Source organism: Haliotis rubra, unplaced genomic scaffold (genome assembly GCF_003918875.1).
Source record: "Haliotis rubra isolate DU_JTF1 unplaced genomic scaffold, ASM391887v1 Scf503, whole genome shotgun sequence".
In the NCBI taxonomy this organism is placed as follows: Eukaryota; Metazoa; Mollusca; class Gastropoda; order Lepetellida; family Haliotidae; genus Haliotis; species Haliotis rubra.
In genome coordinates this window covers 661,978-680,368 of record NW_025767195.1, presented here as the reverse complement: position 1 = coordinate 680,368, position 18,391 = coordinate 661,978, and the positions used below count along the sequence as shown (strand labels likewise).

General features: G+C 39.9%; 1 protein-coding gene across 1 annotated transcript in view; it reads right to left on the bottom strand.

Moving 5' to 3' along the window:
- Positions 1–16,574, bottom strand: part of LOC124291976 (murinoglobulin-1-like) — a 35,496-nt gene extending 18,922 nt beyond the window's left edge. Inside the window, 26 exon segments of the mRNA XM_046729057.1 lie at positions 349–520; positions 1,007–1,138; positions 1,523–1,639; positions 1,966–2,085; positions 2,339–2,456; positions 2,726–2,834; positions 4,151–4,270; positions 4,399–4,447; positions 4,783–4,920; positions 5,473–5,622; positions 6,242–6,430; positions 6,685–6,747; positions 8,280–8,387; positions 9,497–9,685; positions 10,047–10,085; positions 10,087–10,290; positions 10,731–10,851; positions 10,972–11,056; positions 11,473–11,512; positions 11,748–11,821; positions 12,098–12,152; positions 12,322–12,392; positions 12,550–12,718; positions 13,376–13,559; positions 14,646–14,770; positions 16,489–16,574. Coding sequence (XP_046585013.1) covers positions 349–520; positions 1,007–1,138; positions 1,523–1,639; positions 1,966–2,085; positions 2,339–2,456; positions 2,726–2,834; positions 4,151–4,270; positions 4,399–4,447; positions 4,783–4,920; positions 5,473–5,622; positions 6,242–6,430; positions 6,685–6,747; positions 8,280–8,387; positions 9,497–9,685; positions 10,047–10,085; positions 10,087–10,290; positions 10,731–10,851; positions 10,972–11,056; positions 11,473–11,512; positions 11,748–11,821; positions 12,098–12,152; positions 12,322–12,392; positions 12,550–12,718; positions 13,376–13,559; positions 14,646–14,764 — 2,935 coding nt within the window. The 5' untranslated portion in view covers positions 14,765–14,770; positions 16,489–16,574.
- Between the last annotated feature and the right edge of the window lie 1,817 nt (positions 16,575–18,391).

Genomic DNA, 18,391 nt, shown 5'->3' with positions numbered 1-18,391 from the left:
ATTTCGATTCAATATTTGAATACCTATTTAAATTATTTCCATACAGCCAAAACGTAATTTTGACTCCAACTCGAGCAGTTTCGAGCACTTGAATAAGGCAAAACATGATTGGTTGACGCCAGGCTAATTATCCTATGAGAACTGTTGTTTGTAGACATTGCCAGTTGACGATGGATTTCACGCTAAAAAAGCTGACTCTGAGAGTTAAATGAAATATTATGTTTTACTTGTATGAAGAATCAAATTGAAAATGATCGAACTGAGGGCCCAATATTGAATGGAATCGAGGTCTGGTTGAATCGTTGCAGCCCTAGTTTTACCCTTGGGTCGCCTTGTGTTGGCGCTTACCAAAAATACTGAGATGTGCTACTGCTGATCCAGGCACATACAAGTGTTCTCGCTGCTCTGGCACAACAAACTGTTCTGGCACCGGAACATCAAGGTCAGGGATGATAATGGAGGCATAGGTGATGAGATCAATCAGGTATGGAGTGTGATAATAGTTCCTCACACCATCAGGCTGAAAATTTAACATTTATTATGAAATTTACTACTGGCTTTCATTTGGAAATTGGTGCACCAATCTTCTCTTGTTAAATTATCACCTTGTTATCTTATCAGTTTTGTTGTTCCCGCATGCTAAACCCATGAGGATCTGGGTAAGAATTGGTCTTCAGCAACCCATGCCTGTCATAAGAGGCTACATGCCTTTCAAAGGTTACTATTAATCATAAACAGGATATGTTCTTACTGTTCATCTCTAGCGCAAGCAGTCCACAGCTGAATACCACATCATGACCATGCAATGATGAAGTAATCAGCATCCTAAACATTTCAATATACCCACAACAGTGAGAGCTGAGAACCTGTACAGACAAGACTCCTTGTTTGTCTTCAGTCAGCATTTCTGGTGTCCCAACCGTGATTTTGCTTGAAAATTGCTTAAAGCGGGGGAACAAAACTGCTGACATAGTTACTCACTTATCTATAAGATAGCACCACATACCTGTACATTAACCTTCCTGTACACCTCGTCCCGCTCCATGAAACACGAGGCGCTTACACGGAAAGTGAACTCGCCCTTGATTATCGTTGGCACAATCGGCATGTAGATGTCCTTTGACTCCCCAGGCTCCAACTGCAGGAATTCAAGTCATGTAATCAAAGACTCCATTGTAATCCATGATACAAAGTAACTATAGCAACAATTGTGTAGATCGATGCTCATGCGGTTGATCACTGGATTGTCTGGTCCAGACAGTCACACGATTATTTACAGACAACCGCCTTATAGCTGGAATATTGCTGAGTGCAGTGTAAAACTAAACTCACTCTTAAACATGATTCTATATATATATATATACACATACACATCTATAATAGAATCAAATGGTCTGAACCCATTGCCATGTTTCTGTTCAAAGTAGCTGATTCCACAATTTAAACATGCTTTTATGTTTTGAGACCCACAATAAACAATCTCCACAATCCCCAACATCATGTAGTTGAGAGGAATACTTACAAAGACAATGGTCTGATGGTCTCCTTTGTGGGTGGTTGGTTTGTAGGCGCTGACAATGCCCATGTCATTCACCACCACAAACTCATAGTCTGGGCCACCATGCATGGTGACAAGCACCTGCAAAGCACAACACTTAATGAACCAGTGTACATGTGTTACATCCACAAAAATACATAAATGACAGTTAATACCGAACTTCTAAGAATTTATTACAAAAGGCTATCCTTGATTTGGTTTGGTGCACCCAAGACTAAGGGACAGGGAATTATTGTCACGAATGCTGTGATTAAGCATGTTTAGTTTGGTGTGATTTGTGCTACAAAGGTACAGGGATTGGGGATCTGGGAGTTTGGTGGGGGATGTGGGTGTTGGCTGGTTTGGGGGCTGAAAGGAGACAACTGCAGTAGTCAGGTAGAACATTGCCCAATAACAATTCCACTGACCTCAATGTAGTCATCATTGTACCAGTAGTTGAAGACAGTGACTCTCACTCCAATCTGCTCTCCTCTCACAATGGTTTCAGGTGCTTCTACTTGGATGTACATGTACCGGGCAGCATCATACTGAAAAGAGACACCACGGACCATCAGAAGGAAAATAAATTGTTACGTGACATCAAAATCATGGCTTCAAGCAAGAGTTGAGACAAATATTTATACTTGGTTCTAATGTTTTCAATGAGTAAATATATTCATTGGTAGGTTACATATAACCAAAGACAATACAGATCTTTATGAACAGTTCAAGTAAATCTTAAAAGTTATCTCCCATGCTCCATGGTTCAGAAGTAATCTCCCTTGCTTCAAGGCTACCCACCAGGACTGGTCTCTGCATGATTCCAAGACCAAGTTCTCTGCTCACAGACAGGCCATTGATCACCCACGAGAGAGGGTACTTAGGAACATCCACACGGAAATCTACACGGCCGTCAGGTCTGGAGAGGAGCAATGTGTGATCACATATTTACTATTAATTCATATTTACATCTTAGTAAGACTGTTCCACATTGTCACAAAATGAACAATGCTAGTTTGCTACTTCTTCAAATATATTTTGCTTTTATAAAAGCAACTCTAATGAAATTTGAAACAGTGCAAATACAATGAACAAACGTTGCAGCATAAAAAAATGAAATTAAAATAGAATTGTGTTAACAACACAATTACTAGTTACTCCATATACATGTTGATTACTTCTACTTACTTCACAAAGATTTCCTGCCAAGCCCAGGAACTGTTGTCATAGAAACGCATGATTCTGCTCACTCTATCCATGGCAGAGGCATGACGTACTTGAGTATCTTCATATATGCCTTCAAAATCAATGGGTAGATTGTCATGCAAATTATCCATCTGTTTGACAACCAAATTTCTGCCTGACAACTTGTGTTGTATCATCCTAACTATTTCAAACACAGGCCCCAATTTCTACACCTGCAGACAACACGTGTCTGATCATGCAAATTACCTGTCTTTTTAATCACCAAATTCTCTGCTTGGAACCACTGACAGATTATAAAGTCAGTTTGGGACAACATGTGTCTGATCATCTTTACTATTTCAAATACAGGCCCCAGTTTCTACACTTTGGGAATTTGGTCATTAGATCTTGGATTGTGCTCCATCAAAAAACATTTCTGGAGTTTCAGGACCTTTTGACATGCATAATATTCAATGTTAGTCTCAGGTTTGTCACCAAAATCACAGGTTGTCTGAGGGCCACGTCTCAGGTCTGACATCACAATAACAGGTCACTAGTGGTCTGAGGGCCACGTCTCAAGTCTGACATCACAATAACAGGTCACTAGTGGTCTGAGGGCCACGTCTCAGGTCTGACACCACAATCACAGGTCACTGGTTGTCTGAGGGCCACGTCTCAGGTCTGACATCACAATAACAGGTTTAGAGGTCTGAGGGCTTCGTCTCAGGTCTGACACCACAATCACAGGTCACTGGTTGTCTGAGGGCCACGTCTCAAGTCTGACATCACAATAACAGGTCACTAGTGGTCTGAGGGCCACGTCTCAGGTCTGACACCACAATCACAGGTCACTGGTTGTCTGAGGGCCACGTCTCAGGTCTGACACCACAATAACAGGTTGTCTAAGGGACACAACTCCGTACAATAATTACAGTGGCTTGACGATGGCACTAGCCATGCTCCCCTGTGGCGAGTACAGGGATATATATATTATAACATTGTGGTTTTGTAACTCTGAAGTTAAGATGACTTACATCCCTTAACTGGTGACACAGATTATCTCCATGGGTTTGTAACATTCTGAAGTAAAGATGACTTACATCCCTGAACTGGTGACAGATTATCTCCATGGGTTTGTAACATTCTGAAGTAAAGATGACTTACATCCCTTAACTGGTGACACAGATTATCTCCATGGGTTTGTAACATTGTGAAGTAAAGATGACTTACATCCCTGAACTGGTGACACAGATTATCTCCATGGGTTTGTAACATTCTGAAGTAAAGATGACTTACATCCCTGAACTGGTGACACAGATTATCTCCATGGGTGTGTAACATTCTGAAGTAAAGATGACTTACATCCCTGAACTGGTGACACAGATTATCTCCATGGGTTTGTAACATTCTGAAGTAAAGATGACTTACATCCCTGCTCATCTGCACCGTCAGGACAAGTGAAGACTTTATCGCATATTTGCTCCCTCGTGTAACAGGAGTCTACAGCATAACAGGGGAACTGACCCTGCTCCTCACAGGATTGTACATCTGAGGACAGATAAACAGATGGCAGTCAGTGAGTGAGTGATACAGGTTTTAAGCTCGTTATATTGTATTTGTAAAAGCAGACATTAATTTACTGATATTCCATGCCACTCTGGATCCTATATACTTACTGTTAAGCCTTCCAACATCTGCATCTGTCAGTATGAGGAGGCCAGACGTCTGAAACACGGACAAGGATCATTTAACTAAAAGTTATTAAAGAATGACATGGAGTTGTGACAATGTTACTTCTATTTAGCTTTTCAGACATTTGTCCCTTTGGTGAGACCTACAAGCACCAGAGAGGTGCCACAGACGGGGAGTTCTACATGTGCTGATTCAAGGAGTTTCTAAAGCAATCTGTCTGAATAATTCTGTACACGTGTTACAGTCTACCATGACAGAGGACAGATTCTGCTGAACTTGACATAGATAGACCCATCCCACAATGTAAGTTTAATGGAAGAAACACCAATGGATCACTGGTGAAGTGTCCTCTGTACAACAGTGATCACCTTGAATGTTGTGTTGGTGTCTATGCCGTAGTCGGAGGCATGGAAGAACTTGTACTCATACTCTGTGTCGCTGATTCTCCACAGATGGCGGTAGCTGCCATTGGCTGGCTGGTCATAAGTCCCCAGCTCATCGATCAGCTGAACAAAATCAAAACAATCCCAATATCAGATGTTTTCAGGTTTACTCAGGCCTTGCATATTGTCAGCATCATTGCAGCCTTTCACACAATAACTGACCAAGTCTGTGAGAGATAAACAAGTGGTCAACATCATGAGCACCAATTCTCATCATTCTCCATCAACCTGAACATAAGTACCAGCGAATGGGGACCACATGGAGATATCTTGCAGGGAGGCCCACATGGAGATACCTTGCAGGGAGGACCACATGGAGATACCTTGCAGGGAGGACCACATCGAGATACCTTGCAGGGAGGACAACATAGAGGACCACAGTTTCAGAAATATAATATCTTTACTTAATGGTGGTCAGCATCAGTGCCTTAAGCTGTCATTGTCCCATAATGGCGTGGATCATAAATATCGATCACTGGCTTGTCAAGTCCAAACTCGATCATTTACATGTCACTTTAATGACAGTCATGTGGCAAACAGTGAAAATATATTTCACTAAACTCTGGAAAATCAATAGCTCAATATCATTGTTCATAATTTCCTGTACTACTTAACGTTTTTTTCACTGATGCCGTCATCCATTCCCCGATTGTACAAGTCAACGGGCATGCCTGCGAAGGCAACATACGAGCCAGGGTCGGCCCAGGCATTAAACTCAATAGTGTCACGGCTGAAGTCCTTGCCTCGGTTGATTTCTAGTGTGACCTGAAAACATGAGAGATGGGGAATGAGTGAGAAAGATGAGTATATAATGGATTTCACAATTTAAATTCACCAATCAAGGTAGCATATAAAACAAAACAGTGGTATACTCAAGTTAAATGAGAGCTGTTTGTTACAGATTTAGAGTTATCTCCCTTCCATCAATTTGCATTCGCAAAAAGATCGGTAATTTCTGTGCATCATACGTGATTCAATGTAATTCGAGATAAAGAATTACTACCACGAAGTACCAAATGAGTTGCCATTGACAGCGGGTGTACATTAGAAGAGCGCTCAGAAAGCGACATTTATGTGTGAGGTAAGATAAAGAGCATTATATTAAAGTTAACCCAGAAAGATGTCGATTCAGGTTATTGTAATAGTACTCTATTAATATGAAACCAGGATGCTTAGCTGTAGATTTCGGTGATACAAAGAGCACTATATTAATATTAAACCAGATATATTATTAATGTTAAAGTTATGTTAAACCAGACTAGTATATATAATTAAAAAAGGAGAAAAAAATGTACAAGTTAAACTTTCTGGACAATGAATGAAGGCAAAGGTACCCTATAATACACCATCCTGACAGGCCAGTTAAACAAGGGTACGGATTTACCTGGTTCTGTCTGGTTCCGTTGACGAAGAAGTTGAGGACATCGACTACAATCTCCTCTGGTTGTTTCAGATAATACACAACCATCCTGGCCGTGGGGATCATCTCCCGGGACAACGCTATGGCAAATGTCTTCTGCCTTGACGTCATCTCCAGCTCATCTCCAATGATGATGTTTCCCCCTGACACCACCTGTAATAAAAGTATAAGATCACATTACATTACCGGGTATTTAATTTTTCAACAAGGTCCGTACCTTCAATTAAAGTGCATTTTTCTTGAGCTGCATAAACGATTCCTTTTCAATTACGATGAAACATTTTTTCAGAAAATTTGATGAGTTGGGTAAGAAACAATCTTGCAAACAGAAGATTCATCAAGATTTGGAACATGCTATAACATTCTGTACAAAATAAAATAAAAATAATGAAAGCAAAACACTGTACCTGGTAGAAGATCCTTGGCACAAAGTTGCTGGTCCTCACATGGAAGATCATATATTCATTGACCTGTTGAATAAAATTAATTACAGGTGAGTATGTGACTGACAGACAGGTGAATATGAGTGTTTTATTACAGGCAAATGTGTGCAACTGATTTCAACTGACAGTTGAGTGTCTGCAACTGGTTATATAAATGAGTGTGTAAATGATTACAGGTGAGTGTGAATGACAGGGAGTGTGAACAACTGAGTACAGGTGAAGGTGTGTCCAGATGAGCCATAGTCTGTATCAGCAAAATGCTCAATTAGTGAGATGAGTGAAATTTGTATTCAAGTTGGATATATTGATATGGTATTATTTGAATTTCTTTACATTTTTCATATATGTGTGTTGAGCCATAGTCTGTATCAACAAAATGGTCATGATTAGGAAATGCTCATTTAGTGAGATTAGTGAAATGTGTATGAAGTGAGATACATTGATAAAACCGTAACAGTTACAACCAAAGATTCAGCATGGAAGAATAACGAAATCCGATCTTTAATAAGAAAACAGAATTGTGTACACAAGATTGCTAAATAAAGAAACCTTCCTAATAATTTGACTAAGTTCAGAATGCTCTGGAACAAAGTAATATCAACAGTTAGAAATGCAAAACATGCTTTTGATGCAACAATTACAAGTTTCTGATCCTAACGCCGATCTGCCTGATATCGAACCGTGTGAAATCGATCATCCTATGTCATCTATCACAATAAGTGAGTCTAGCATACCACATTGATATGGTATTATTTGAATCTTTTTACATTTTTTATATATGCGTTAAAGTGAAATACATTGAAATGGTTTTAACTGGATATACCACTGAGAAGGTAACAAAATTTAAGATAAAATAATATATAGACTATAGCCCTTGAACAAAGGCTCACGCTTCAGTGGCTAATGCTTATTACCTGGCACACGTCTCTCACCTAGCCATTGTGCAATATTGTCCTCACAATACCTTTTTTGGTAGACTCTGGCTAAGTGAGATTGAACTGATTGATTACAGGTAAATGTCACATTGTTTATGACTAATTAAAGGCAAGTGTGCAATTGGTTACATGTGACTGTGTGTATGATTACCAATGACTGTGTGACTGATTGGTAAGTGTGTGTGATTGACAACAGGCAAGTTTGGAACTGAATATAGGATTACTGTATGGATAATTAAAGGTAACTGTACAACCAATTACAGGTGAACGAGAGACTGACTTTAGAAGAGCATGTGAATGTTATTTGTGCTGCAGTCAGCAATATTACACAGGTATCCTGGCAGCATTTCAATAATTAAATCAAGGCCAGACAAACTAGTGGTTGATAACATGAACAAGCCATTCACTTTATCAGAAAACTCAAACACCAGGGACTCCTTTCACGAAGCAACCTTTACTAAGGTTAACCTTAACTCCCATTCTTTAACATTGCACTAAGGTTACCTTAGTGACTTACGATCACCTTAGTGCTTCGTGCAAGGACCCCCTGGAAAGTATTGAAAAACAATTCTGCTGCTGAGATTTAACTCATGTTTGTTCATTGAATTGATATTTTGTGCTTACTTTTGGGTTGTCTGTTGAGGTTGTTACGGTGATGTAACTCTGGCTTTGAGAGAAGAATCGTGTTCCACGGAGTTGAATACGAGTTGTAGGATCATTGTCATATTCGGCCTGGAATAGAAAGATAAATAATACCTAGAAACTTATTCCCTGCATTTGAAACATTTGACGCTCTGTCAACAAACATCATCATTTAGAAATATGATATTGCATAAAACAGGAATATATTTGTCACATCATATCATATCATGTTTATATTCGCAAGTACCAAATGTTAAGAAAGTAAAGTAGCGTAAAGAGTTGTAAAGATGAAGGAAAACTCAGTAACTGTTCTATAGATAGGCAACTTCTTTTTTTGTTGACTGTCCATAGAACTTGGCTTCCCTTTTTTTAAGAAGTTGGCTATTTATAGAACTTGGTTTTCTTTTTTTTAAGACATGCAGCATCAATAAGTACATCATCATCATCACCATCATCAACTCAATTTTTAAGTTGTAACGGTATTTTAGTTGCCCCACCAGGTGCCAGCTGTACGTAGGAGGAAAACCTAAAGTAATTCAGGTCCTGGCCATGATACGGGGAAATCCATATGCGTGAGGAATGGAGCTGAACAGACTAGAAACGTAATCAGGGGATTCTGGGATTTGAACCCATTGTCATCGGTAACTGGCACACCTACTGAATGCATCTGGGTTAGCCATATTGGATTTGGATAAATGCAGTGTGATGGATTTTTACTCAACAGAATTTTTATCACAACCTTATGCACATAATCAGCGTTCATAATACCCCGCCTGCACAACCGCCCAGGACTGGTTATTTTCAACACGAACTGCCAGATTCTCAAATTCACCTGCCCAACGGTCGGTTAAAATTTAGACATGTATCTATGAAGATATTTTGTGGGCAGGTAAGTTTTGGTCAGGGCTGGCAAGTTTTACATCTAACCAGCCCTGTGGTGGGGCTGAATTTTTGGGAGTTTCATACCCTGACATAATGAGTAAGAAAATTGAAAATGAGATCAGGGCATAAGTTTTTCTAAATGTTGTGAGGATCCTGTAAAACATGCCATGTGAATAACATAATCATAAAACACAATTGTAGAAAATCAGTGTCTAGTTTCAAGTTGGAGTTGAATTTATCTTTCCTTGCTATGAGCATGTTTAAAAAGGTTTGGAACATACAAACAATAAACAAGACTATCCCTGTAGCCAGCCTACCTCCAGCATCATGCCCTTGACCTCTGTATCAGCATACACCTCGAACTCCACGATGCCTCCTACAGGTGACTTGTCCACTGGCTGATCGTACCGCAGCTGGGCAGGACCCGAGTTAGACATGGAGGAGTACAGACGCACGATCTTATTGGGTGTATCCACTGGAGTCCCATCGTACTTCATCACGGCAACCTGACAATCAGAGGGAAGTCTCACTACAGAAAATTCAACACTGCAGTGTCAAATATGAAACTCAACAAAATATTCTTGCTTTGCTTTAAACTTTATTTCAGAAAGGTCACGAAATTGGACCCAGGTCCCCGTGGACGGACACCATCGACGCCAACAGGGTCTTCTGTTCCCCAATCGCAAATCATTATAGTGAACACCTTTAATTTAGTACTGGGGACCAACTGGACCCAGGTCCCTGTGGACAGACAATATCAAAGACTTCAGAGCCTTATGTTCCCCAAGTCAGTATAGTGAACACGTTTATACACAGAGACTGCTGGTGTGTGAAGTCTCTGTGACCTCAATGGTTTTCATCACTTACTGCAACTGTTATGATGGAGTTTGGCTTGAATGTCCGTACGTGGTCCCCCGACCCACTTTAGCTTCACGTTGCTGTTAAAAATGATGGTGCTGGCAACCCCAGTCCGGTTCAGACCAGAATGCCAATCTGAGACGTTGACACTCATTACAAGTTCGCAGTCCACTAAATTCTGGCCAGGTATAATTCTGTCGGCTAGCTGACGAATTTCCTCGATAGTAAACTTGAAATCGATACGGCCAAGATGCTAAAAAATAAACCAGATTCACATACATATTTTCATAACAATGTCTTTTCTGAATTACAATAGTGACTCTTGCCCAACCAATGTCACATTTAGCCTGGGAACATAATCATATATCTTTCATCAGACACCTGCAACAGCAATGTTTGAAAGTGGACATCTCACCCAGTTTTTACATATTTAGGATAGACCTTTTTGGTTCATCGCAGATCTGCAAAACTGATTTTGTCCCTTCTTTTGAAAAATACCCCATAGATACTGAAGATATGATTTTAAATAATTTGCTGACAACACTAAAATGAGGCATTTGCTCAATGATCCCATTTTAAAGTACAGCTACATTCATGTTTTTTTCCCTCCAATCTTTTAGCTGGATACTCTTCTACACCAAATACTACTTTTGAACAACCATATAAACAAAAACCCTTTGCAATGCTACTCACATATTCAATAAACCTGTAAATGTAGGGGAAATTGTTTCCGTAGTCAATTCCTGGTACTGGCTTGGGCTTGAACATCAACGTAATGGAGGCATTGCCGATCACAGGACGACCACTTGTCTGACTGTAATATGATTATTAAAGACATATGTACACCTTCATATTCTGGGTTAACAATTACTGATTTGAGTATGTATGGGTTTTCATAAAGACAACTTTAAAGGGAGTGCAAGTATGAACTTACTTGGCTAGCACCACGCCCTGGAAGATCTGGATGTTGTCCATAATGTATGGGGGAACTGAGACGTTCACATCAAAACGAGGCTCCCCTGACAAATAAAAAAGCACATCAATGGACCAGGAATGCTAGTGTTCACTCATATTTGTTTTATCATTGTTTTTTTACTGTTACTCATAATAATCAAAAGCAGCAAAGACTGTTAAACATCAACTTTTCCGCCTCATTTTAATTTTATCAGGTTATCTGCTGTTAAAGATTTGACCATAATATGAAATGAAACATTGATTGTCTATTATTGGTTGGTTGGTTTGTTGTTTAAAGCCACACTCAGCAATATTCCAGCTATATGGCGGCAGTCTGTAAATAATTGTGTCTGGGCTAGACAATCCAGTGATCAGCATCATGAGCATCGATCTATGCAATTGGGATACGAACAAGCATGGATTACTGAAGATCAATTCTAACTAACATATCATGACACCCTTCACACAAGCAAGTACTTACAAAATTCTTCCACGACAAAGCGTTTCCTGTATGTGTGTCCCTGAGGGAAGAAACATGTAATAGTGTATACACTGCATAAATGGCCAAAAAGTAACTTCTAAGTTGAACTGACTAAAGAACACTGAACAAAGTGTTTTCATTCATCATTAAAAGGAACAGTTACAAAAAAATTAATTAGTTTTATATTTAGACTACAGCTGATCTTAGACATACTTGTAACAATAAATATTAGTGAGTAAATGGACATTTTGTGTAAAGAAATCCCGAGTACTCACGAAGGCATCCACTCTGATGCTCCAGTTACCATAGTTTGGCTGGTCAGCAAGTTCAAAGCTTTGACTCACAAGACCTTGAAAGGTGAGAGAAATAACCAATGTTCAAGCCGGAACAAGTGTAATTGATTCAATTTCTGGGAATGAGTTGATTATTTCTACAAGTCACCATACACAATGTCAGACAGTCATTTAGTGAGGTACCAATGTATCTGTTAAAAGGTATGTTGCTGATGACTGATCTCATTGATATGTTACCGAGTGTGTTCCACAGAACCAGTCCTACAAATCACTATGGCGATAGAATCATGAGTTATCTCCCTGGGACTTCATGTTACACAATATTGTCATACCTCCTGCATTTGTCTGCAAACCCAGCCATCTTCTCACAGGAATTCCAGTTGGATCCTGTAAACATAACACATCTTATTCAATAGTTATCAGAACTGCTTTTGTCAGTCAATCATAACAGAGAGAACTTCAATAAACCATTTCCTGAAACCTGTGGTAACAATTCCTTAAATAAGAAAATAATACCACAAATAAACTTTATGCCAAACTAAATGTCAACACTCACCTCAACATATATCGTCATACTTCCATATTTGGGCATCATGTCGGGAAGAATAGGAATTACTCGGAATTGAACTGAAACAAAATCCATCATTATCATTTTCCACATCACAAAGTCCACATGCTTTTATGCTCCTCATTTGGAAATTGAACAAAAGCCAAACTCATAATCCAATGAGAATAAAGAAAGGTAGATAACTGTGAGAAATGGGAGACAACTCTGGTCACTTACCCATTTGTCCTTGTCTGTATATTGGCTTGCTCATCTGGATGAAGAGAGAGGCTTGTTTGGTGTCAAACTCAATGTCGGTCTCATTGCGGAATATGTAACCACTTGTGCCGCCATTCAGAGTTCCCTCCACCCTGAGTCTGTACTGCCCAGCTTGTGCATTTTGTGGCATCTGCAAACATGGAGGTACATTTTATCTGTGGAGGTTAGTTCCTGAATTTATGCTGATTGATCGACAAAATGAACCAAATTGTGGAACATAGTCTGTACATATTCCACACTAGGGCATAACCCATGTGTACTGGTGAGATGGTCTTGTACTAAAGGGTCATAAAGGGCGTGTATCCGGGCACATCAAAGGGACAGAACTATGCACACTGACTTGCAGTGCCTCATTCAGATGTGTTAAAACATCAATGGAGATTGAGAGACAAACATAAACTACTTGTCCCACTCAAACCATTGTGTCAGCTGTCAGCTGTCAGCTGTCACCCCCAACCAGGTGTGTAACTAAGATCCAAACAACATACCTGTAGCTATCCCCCTCAGACCACTGGCTCACCTGTCCCCCATCCAGGTGTGTAACTGAGATCCAAACAACATACCTGTAGCTATCCCCCTCAGACCACTGGCTCACCTGTCCCCCATCCAGGTGTGTAACTGAGATCCAGACAACATACCTGTAGCTATCCCCCTCAGACCACTGGCTCACCTGTCCCCCATCCAGGTGTGTAACTGAGTCCAAACAACATACCTGTAGCTATCCCCCTCAGACCACTGGCTCACCTGTCCCCCATCCAGGTGTGTAACTGAGATCCAAACAACATACCTGCAACTGCATTATCCTGCTGGACGGCCTCTCAAACTTCATCACAGTCCCAGTGTATTCAATGTTCTCCTTGACGATGGATATTCGGACATTGACGTGTGTATATTCCAGCTTCAGGATGGTTGTAAACATCTGGATCACCTGATTAGGTCTCACCCGTTTTGGTGCCAGGATCATGTAAATACTGAAACAAAGAGGAACATCACCATAGATCACCTGATTAGGTTTCATGAAGAAAGCTTATTCAACACAAGGTACATTAGAAGTTTGAGTGCTACATACCTCCTCAAACGGTCAGTTAGAACTTAGATGATAGGCATGTAAACATTAGCATGACTAAGCATATTCAGATACTAGTGCTGGGAATTGGATTAAATCTCATAATTGATGATTGGTTCATTACAACTGATAAATCACTGACAATAATTGGTTAGCGTCATTTATAAATGTCCTGGTTATGTTTGTAAACACACGGAAACTAAATACAAAACAAGTAGTTCTCTTGAGTGTTTTGCAAATTTTACATCCTTAAATGATGACTAGCATGTTAGGAACATAAATTTCCTAGAGTCTTTAAGATAAATTCAATCATGACTTGGAACTAGCTTGCAGTGCTTATGAAAGGTAACAGACAAAACCAACCTTGTGAAAAATATTGTTAAAGCAAACAAGTGTTCCAAAATTGTTTGTGTTCGATTTTGAGAAAGCATGATTGATTGCTTGGTCGTTTAGTCATTGCGACCAATCTTCGATTATTTCAATTAATCGGACCACCACTATCAGATACTGAGATTTTCCATCCTTTGTACTCTTCATTGTCAATGTCATGAGTAATAAATGACCAGCATGTTTCTTGTTAAATGTTGCACTCAGCAATATTCTAGCTATATGATGTTGATCTGTAAATAATCGAGCCTGCACGAGATAATCCAGTGATAGACGTCATGTGCTTTGATCTACTCATTCTTCCGACTCGTTGACAAGCATGGGTTGCTGAAGACAGATTCTTACCTGGATCTTCACAGGAAGACTAGCAAGTATGTTATCATTGTTTTACAGATCGGATTCACATTGTGTTGAATTTCTCAGTTTTCAAAAATGATCAATTTGGTTGCATGCTCAACATCTCATTTTCAACCTCATTTTATGGTTACCACGGTTACAAAATTAAAGTTGGGTAAATTTTTTAAGCACATATAGCCACATCAAAACTTTTATTACATATAATCAGTTAATTAATGAATTGAAATTGAATATAGTAACCACTTACGGTGGCCTTTCTAGGCGGCATCCTTGAGTGTTCTCAATCAAACAATTGTTCTCCAACTGCCCTGCCCCAAAGGAAGCTAGCGAGAGCAGCACTGCTCCCAGTAGCAAGTGCCCATGCATAGTCAACTGCAAATAGAAAATATAAGTCCTCCAGATTGGCAAAACATTCACACATATGGGACAACTCAGGTGACAACTGATCTTAAGTCTCTTACAAAACAAAAATGTCCCAAGTAAATCTATAAATAGGATACAACGGGTAGTTCAAAAGTTCTGAGTCAACCTAAAAAGGATGCATACTACACTCCTTACAGTTTGGCTGTATTTTTAAAGTACATATTTCTGTACACATGAAACTTAAAGAGACAAAATTGTCTAACTTTAAGGCAAATAATGTCCAAAATCAGGAGACCAACTTCCACCACTAAGGAAAATGTCCACATTCCGATATTATATATGATCATGGATGGTGATGACACAACAGACGTCACTTAGCAATTACAGTAGACATGTCCAAAGAGAGAGTTGTGAACTAGGCCTGGGACGGGTCCAAATTTTCTACCCGGCTACCCCATCCCCTATTACCTTACCTGGATACCCGTTATGTTAATTCCTGACATCAAATTTGCAAGAAAAGGCAATATATTCTATAAATCGGAGGTTAAAATGTCGAGTTTTTCAATATCTTAACCATGTATTATTTTCAAAAGAGGTCACTGTAAATTATGTCTAAATCTTCAAAGATGATACAACCTTTTAATCATGAAAGAATAACATATTACATAGTTTAATCTATTTGTCACATGATCATAATGGGTCCGGGTATTGAGATGTGTACCCAGGTCCAACTCGTCCTACCCGTCCCAGGTATCCAGGTTACCTGCCCCAGCCCTATTGTGAACTGAGCATTTTAGTATTTTTCAAAACACCGGATTCCGGGCTTCAGACTCCTGATGAGAAATACTCAGTGTTCATCATCTCTCATGAGAATTTACCCCCAGCTGAAGCAGATGCAGCTGATTACTAGTGAGTGAGTTTGGTTTTACCCCACTTTTAGCAATATTCCAGCAATATGATGACAGGGGATACCAGAAATGGGCTTCTTACATTGTACCCATGTGGAGAATTGAACCTGGGTCTTCAGCGTGACAAGCGAACGCTTTATCCACTAGGCTACCCCACCGCCCCTATAGCATGAATACACTGTGACAACATATTTGGATGCAACTTTCTTATAATATTATGAGTCTGTGTAAGTCATACAGATATCAGTCTACCATAAAAATGATTAAATGGTGTCCATTTTGACAATGAGGTCTGTCAACAACATAAGAACTCATACAGTCATAGATAATGTCAAAAACTAAAATGCTATCTATAATACACAGGTAATACATGTAGGTTGAAACTCTATTCCGATGACACATAGGCGAATTAATCATCATGATTATTGTACAAGTAAAATGAAGTTGTCAAAACCGGAAGTACAGCAAAATTAGTTCAGAAAATTTGATGAACTTACCAAGTCGTTTGTGTTGGTTAAAGTTATTGTTACTGCTTGCACTATTACTTGTGACGACACAAACTGCCTTGAAACACAACGATCCTTTAAACTGAACCAAAATTCTGATAAATAAATAAACTGTGGGGATTCCTCAAGTTGTCCGCCATGATGTTTCTAGTCAGACTTCCTATGTCCCGTACAGGTGTGTACAAACGAGCTTGATTGCAGGTGTAACGATAGATCAAACGTTGGACGTTAATTTAAACCTAATGCCCGTGTCAGAACAAGCATAGTGATAAGTAATTAACGATATGTTTTGATTGTGATCTGACTTGCTTACCTGTGTCCCCGTCCCAAATTGTGTGTTTGAATACCTGAGCGGTGACTGATATAAGGTCGAGGTCGCGCCAATGTAATTGGAATGCAGCAAGGGAGTTAACTGCTACAGATGACAATGCAGGTGACAATAAGCGCGTCACTGTCCCATAATGCAAAGCGGGTGTGACATGATATATTCGAGGTTGTAAAAACTTCGTTAAATGTCATGACTGTTTCTTATCACTTGTTGAGTAAATTTTGGACTGTATGACAACAGATGCGTAAATCTGTTTTATTTTATTTCATTTTAAATACATTTTGTACAGAGAATCGTTGTTTTTTAACAACAAATTCCAAATCGCTGAAACCAAAGGAGATCAAATGGCTTATTGAAAACTCGGATGAATCAGAGCTCAATACATGGTACGTGCATAGGCGGATCCAGGAACTTTAAAGGTGGGAGGGTGGGGGTGGGGACTGATGGTGTGTGTGTGTGTTCGGTGGTGTTAATTTTTGCTCCGACAGTGCAAAACATTAGTTTCAACGTGGTCTTTAGTCTTTGCGTGTGTGTGTGTGTGTTTGTGCCCCCACCCCCGGTTCCTTGGATCCGCTAATGACGTGTATTTAAAATGAAATACTTCAAGTTACGTATTCAGATTTTAATTTAAGCACAGACGCACCTGGAGCATGTAAAATAACGTTCTCTTTTGACCCCCACACTAACCCCAGAAGACGTTAAAACATTTTATCAAACGTTTTGAAAGAGTTAAAGACAGAAACAGAATACATACAATAACGACTGTCACAAACCGACATAGTTTGTTCTCTTTAAACACACACACACACACACACACAGACAGACATACAACACACACACACACACATACATACCTACCTACCTACCTACCTACCTACCTACCTACATACATACATACATACATACATATACTAACACCCCCATCTCTCTCCACCCCACAGTAACAATGTACTTCTATAAACCGATGTTTAAGGTGCGTTGGGTTAGTTTAGTGCTTAAAGCGTTCGTTCAGGCACGCCGTGGCCCGGGTTCGAATATGTGTACAATGTGGGAAGCCCATTTCTGGTGATATTGTTGGAATGTTGCTAAGAGCGGCGTAAAACTCGACTGATGCTGGTTTTCCGTTGACACTCATATTGTAGCGTATCATGATCTCCTTCAAAACGTGCTACTTCGAGGGCTACTTCGATGATCATCATTACTCGTTGTATCTTGGAAGCACCATACCTGTCGTGAACGTGTAACACCTGCACCACTCCTGAACGTCTCCGGACTTTCCAAGCGGGCACACCTGTGAAGATCCGGGTTAGAATTGATCTTCAGTATCCCATGCTTGTCGTAAGAGGCGACTAACGGAATCGGGTGGTCAACAATTAAGCTCGCTGACTTCTGGTCCAGACTCGATTATTTACAGACCGCCGCCATGTAGCTGGAATATTGCTGAGTGCGGCGTAAAACTAACTCACCCTCTTACTCACTCACTCACTCGCCGTGATATAGGTCTATTGTTCAAAGCGGTGTTAAAACCAACTCACTCACCTTTGCCGCCATCAATGTTCAAGAGGTAGAGACTTCGTAAAATTGTTTCATTTCCTTAAGGCATACAGATATGGAAGAGCTTTATTTGTAAAAAGACTACCCCAATCTGCACTAGCGCACGTATACTGAACGGCACTTAGAAATGTGATAGACGAACGCTTCGTCTCTGAATATATACAATTTGGATAGAAACAAACAATTCCTCATAATTTGAGACCGCCTCCGTGGTGTAGTGGTTAGAGCGTCCGCCCGGAGAGCGGAAGGTCGCAGGTTCGATCCCCGACCGCGTCATACCGAAAGACGTTAAAATATGGTACTTGTTGGTCCCTGCCTGGTGCTCGGCATTAAT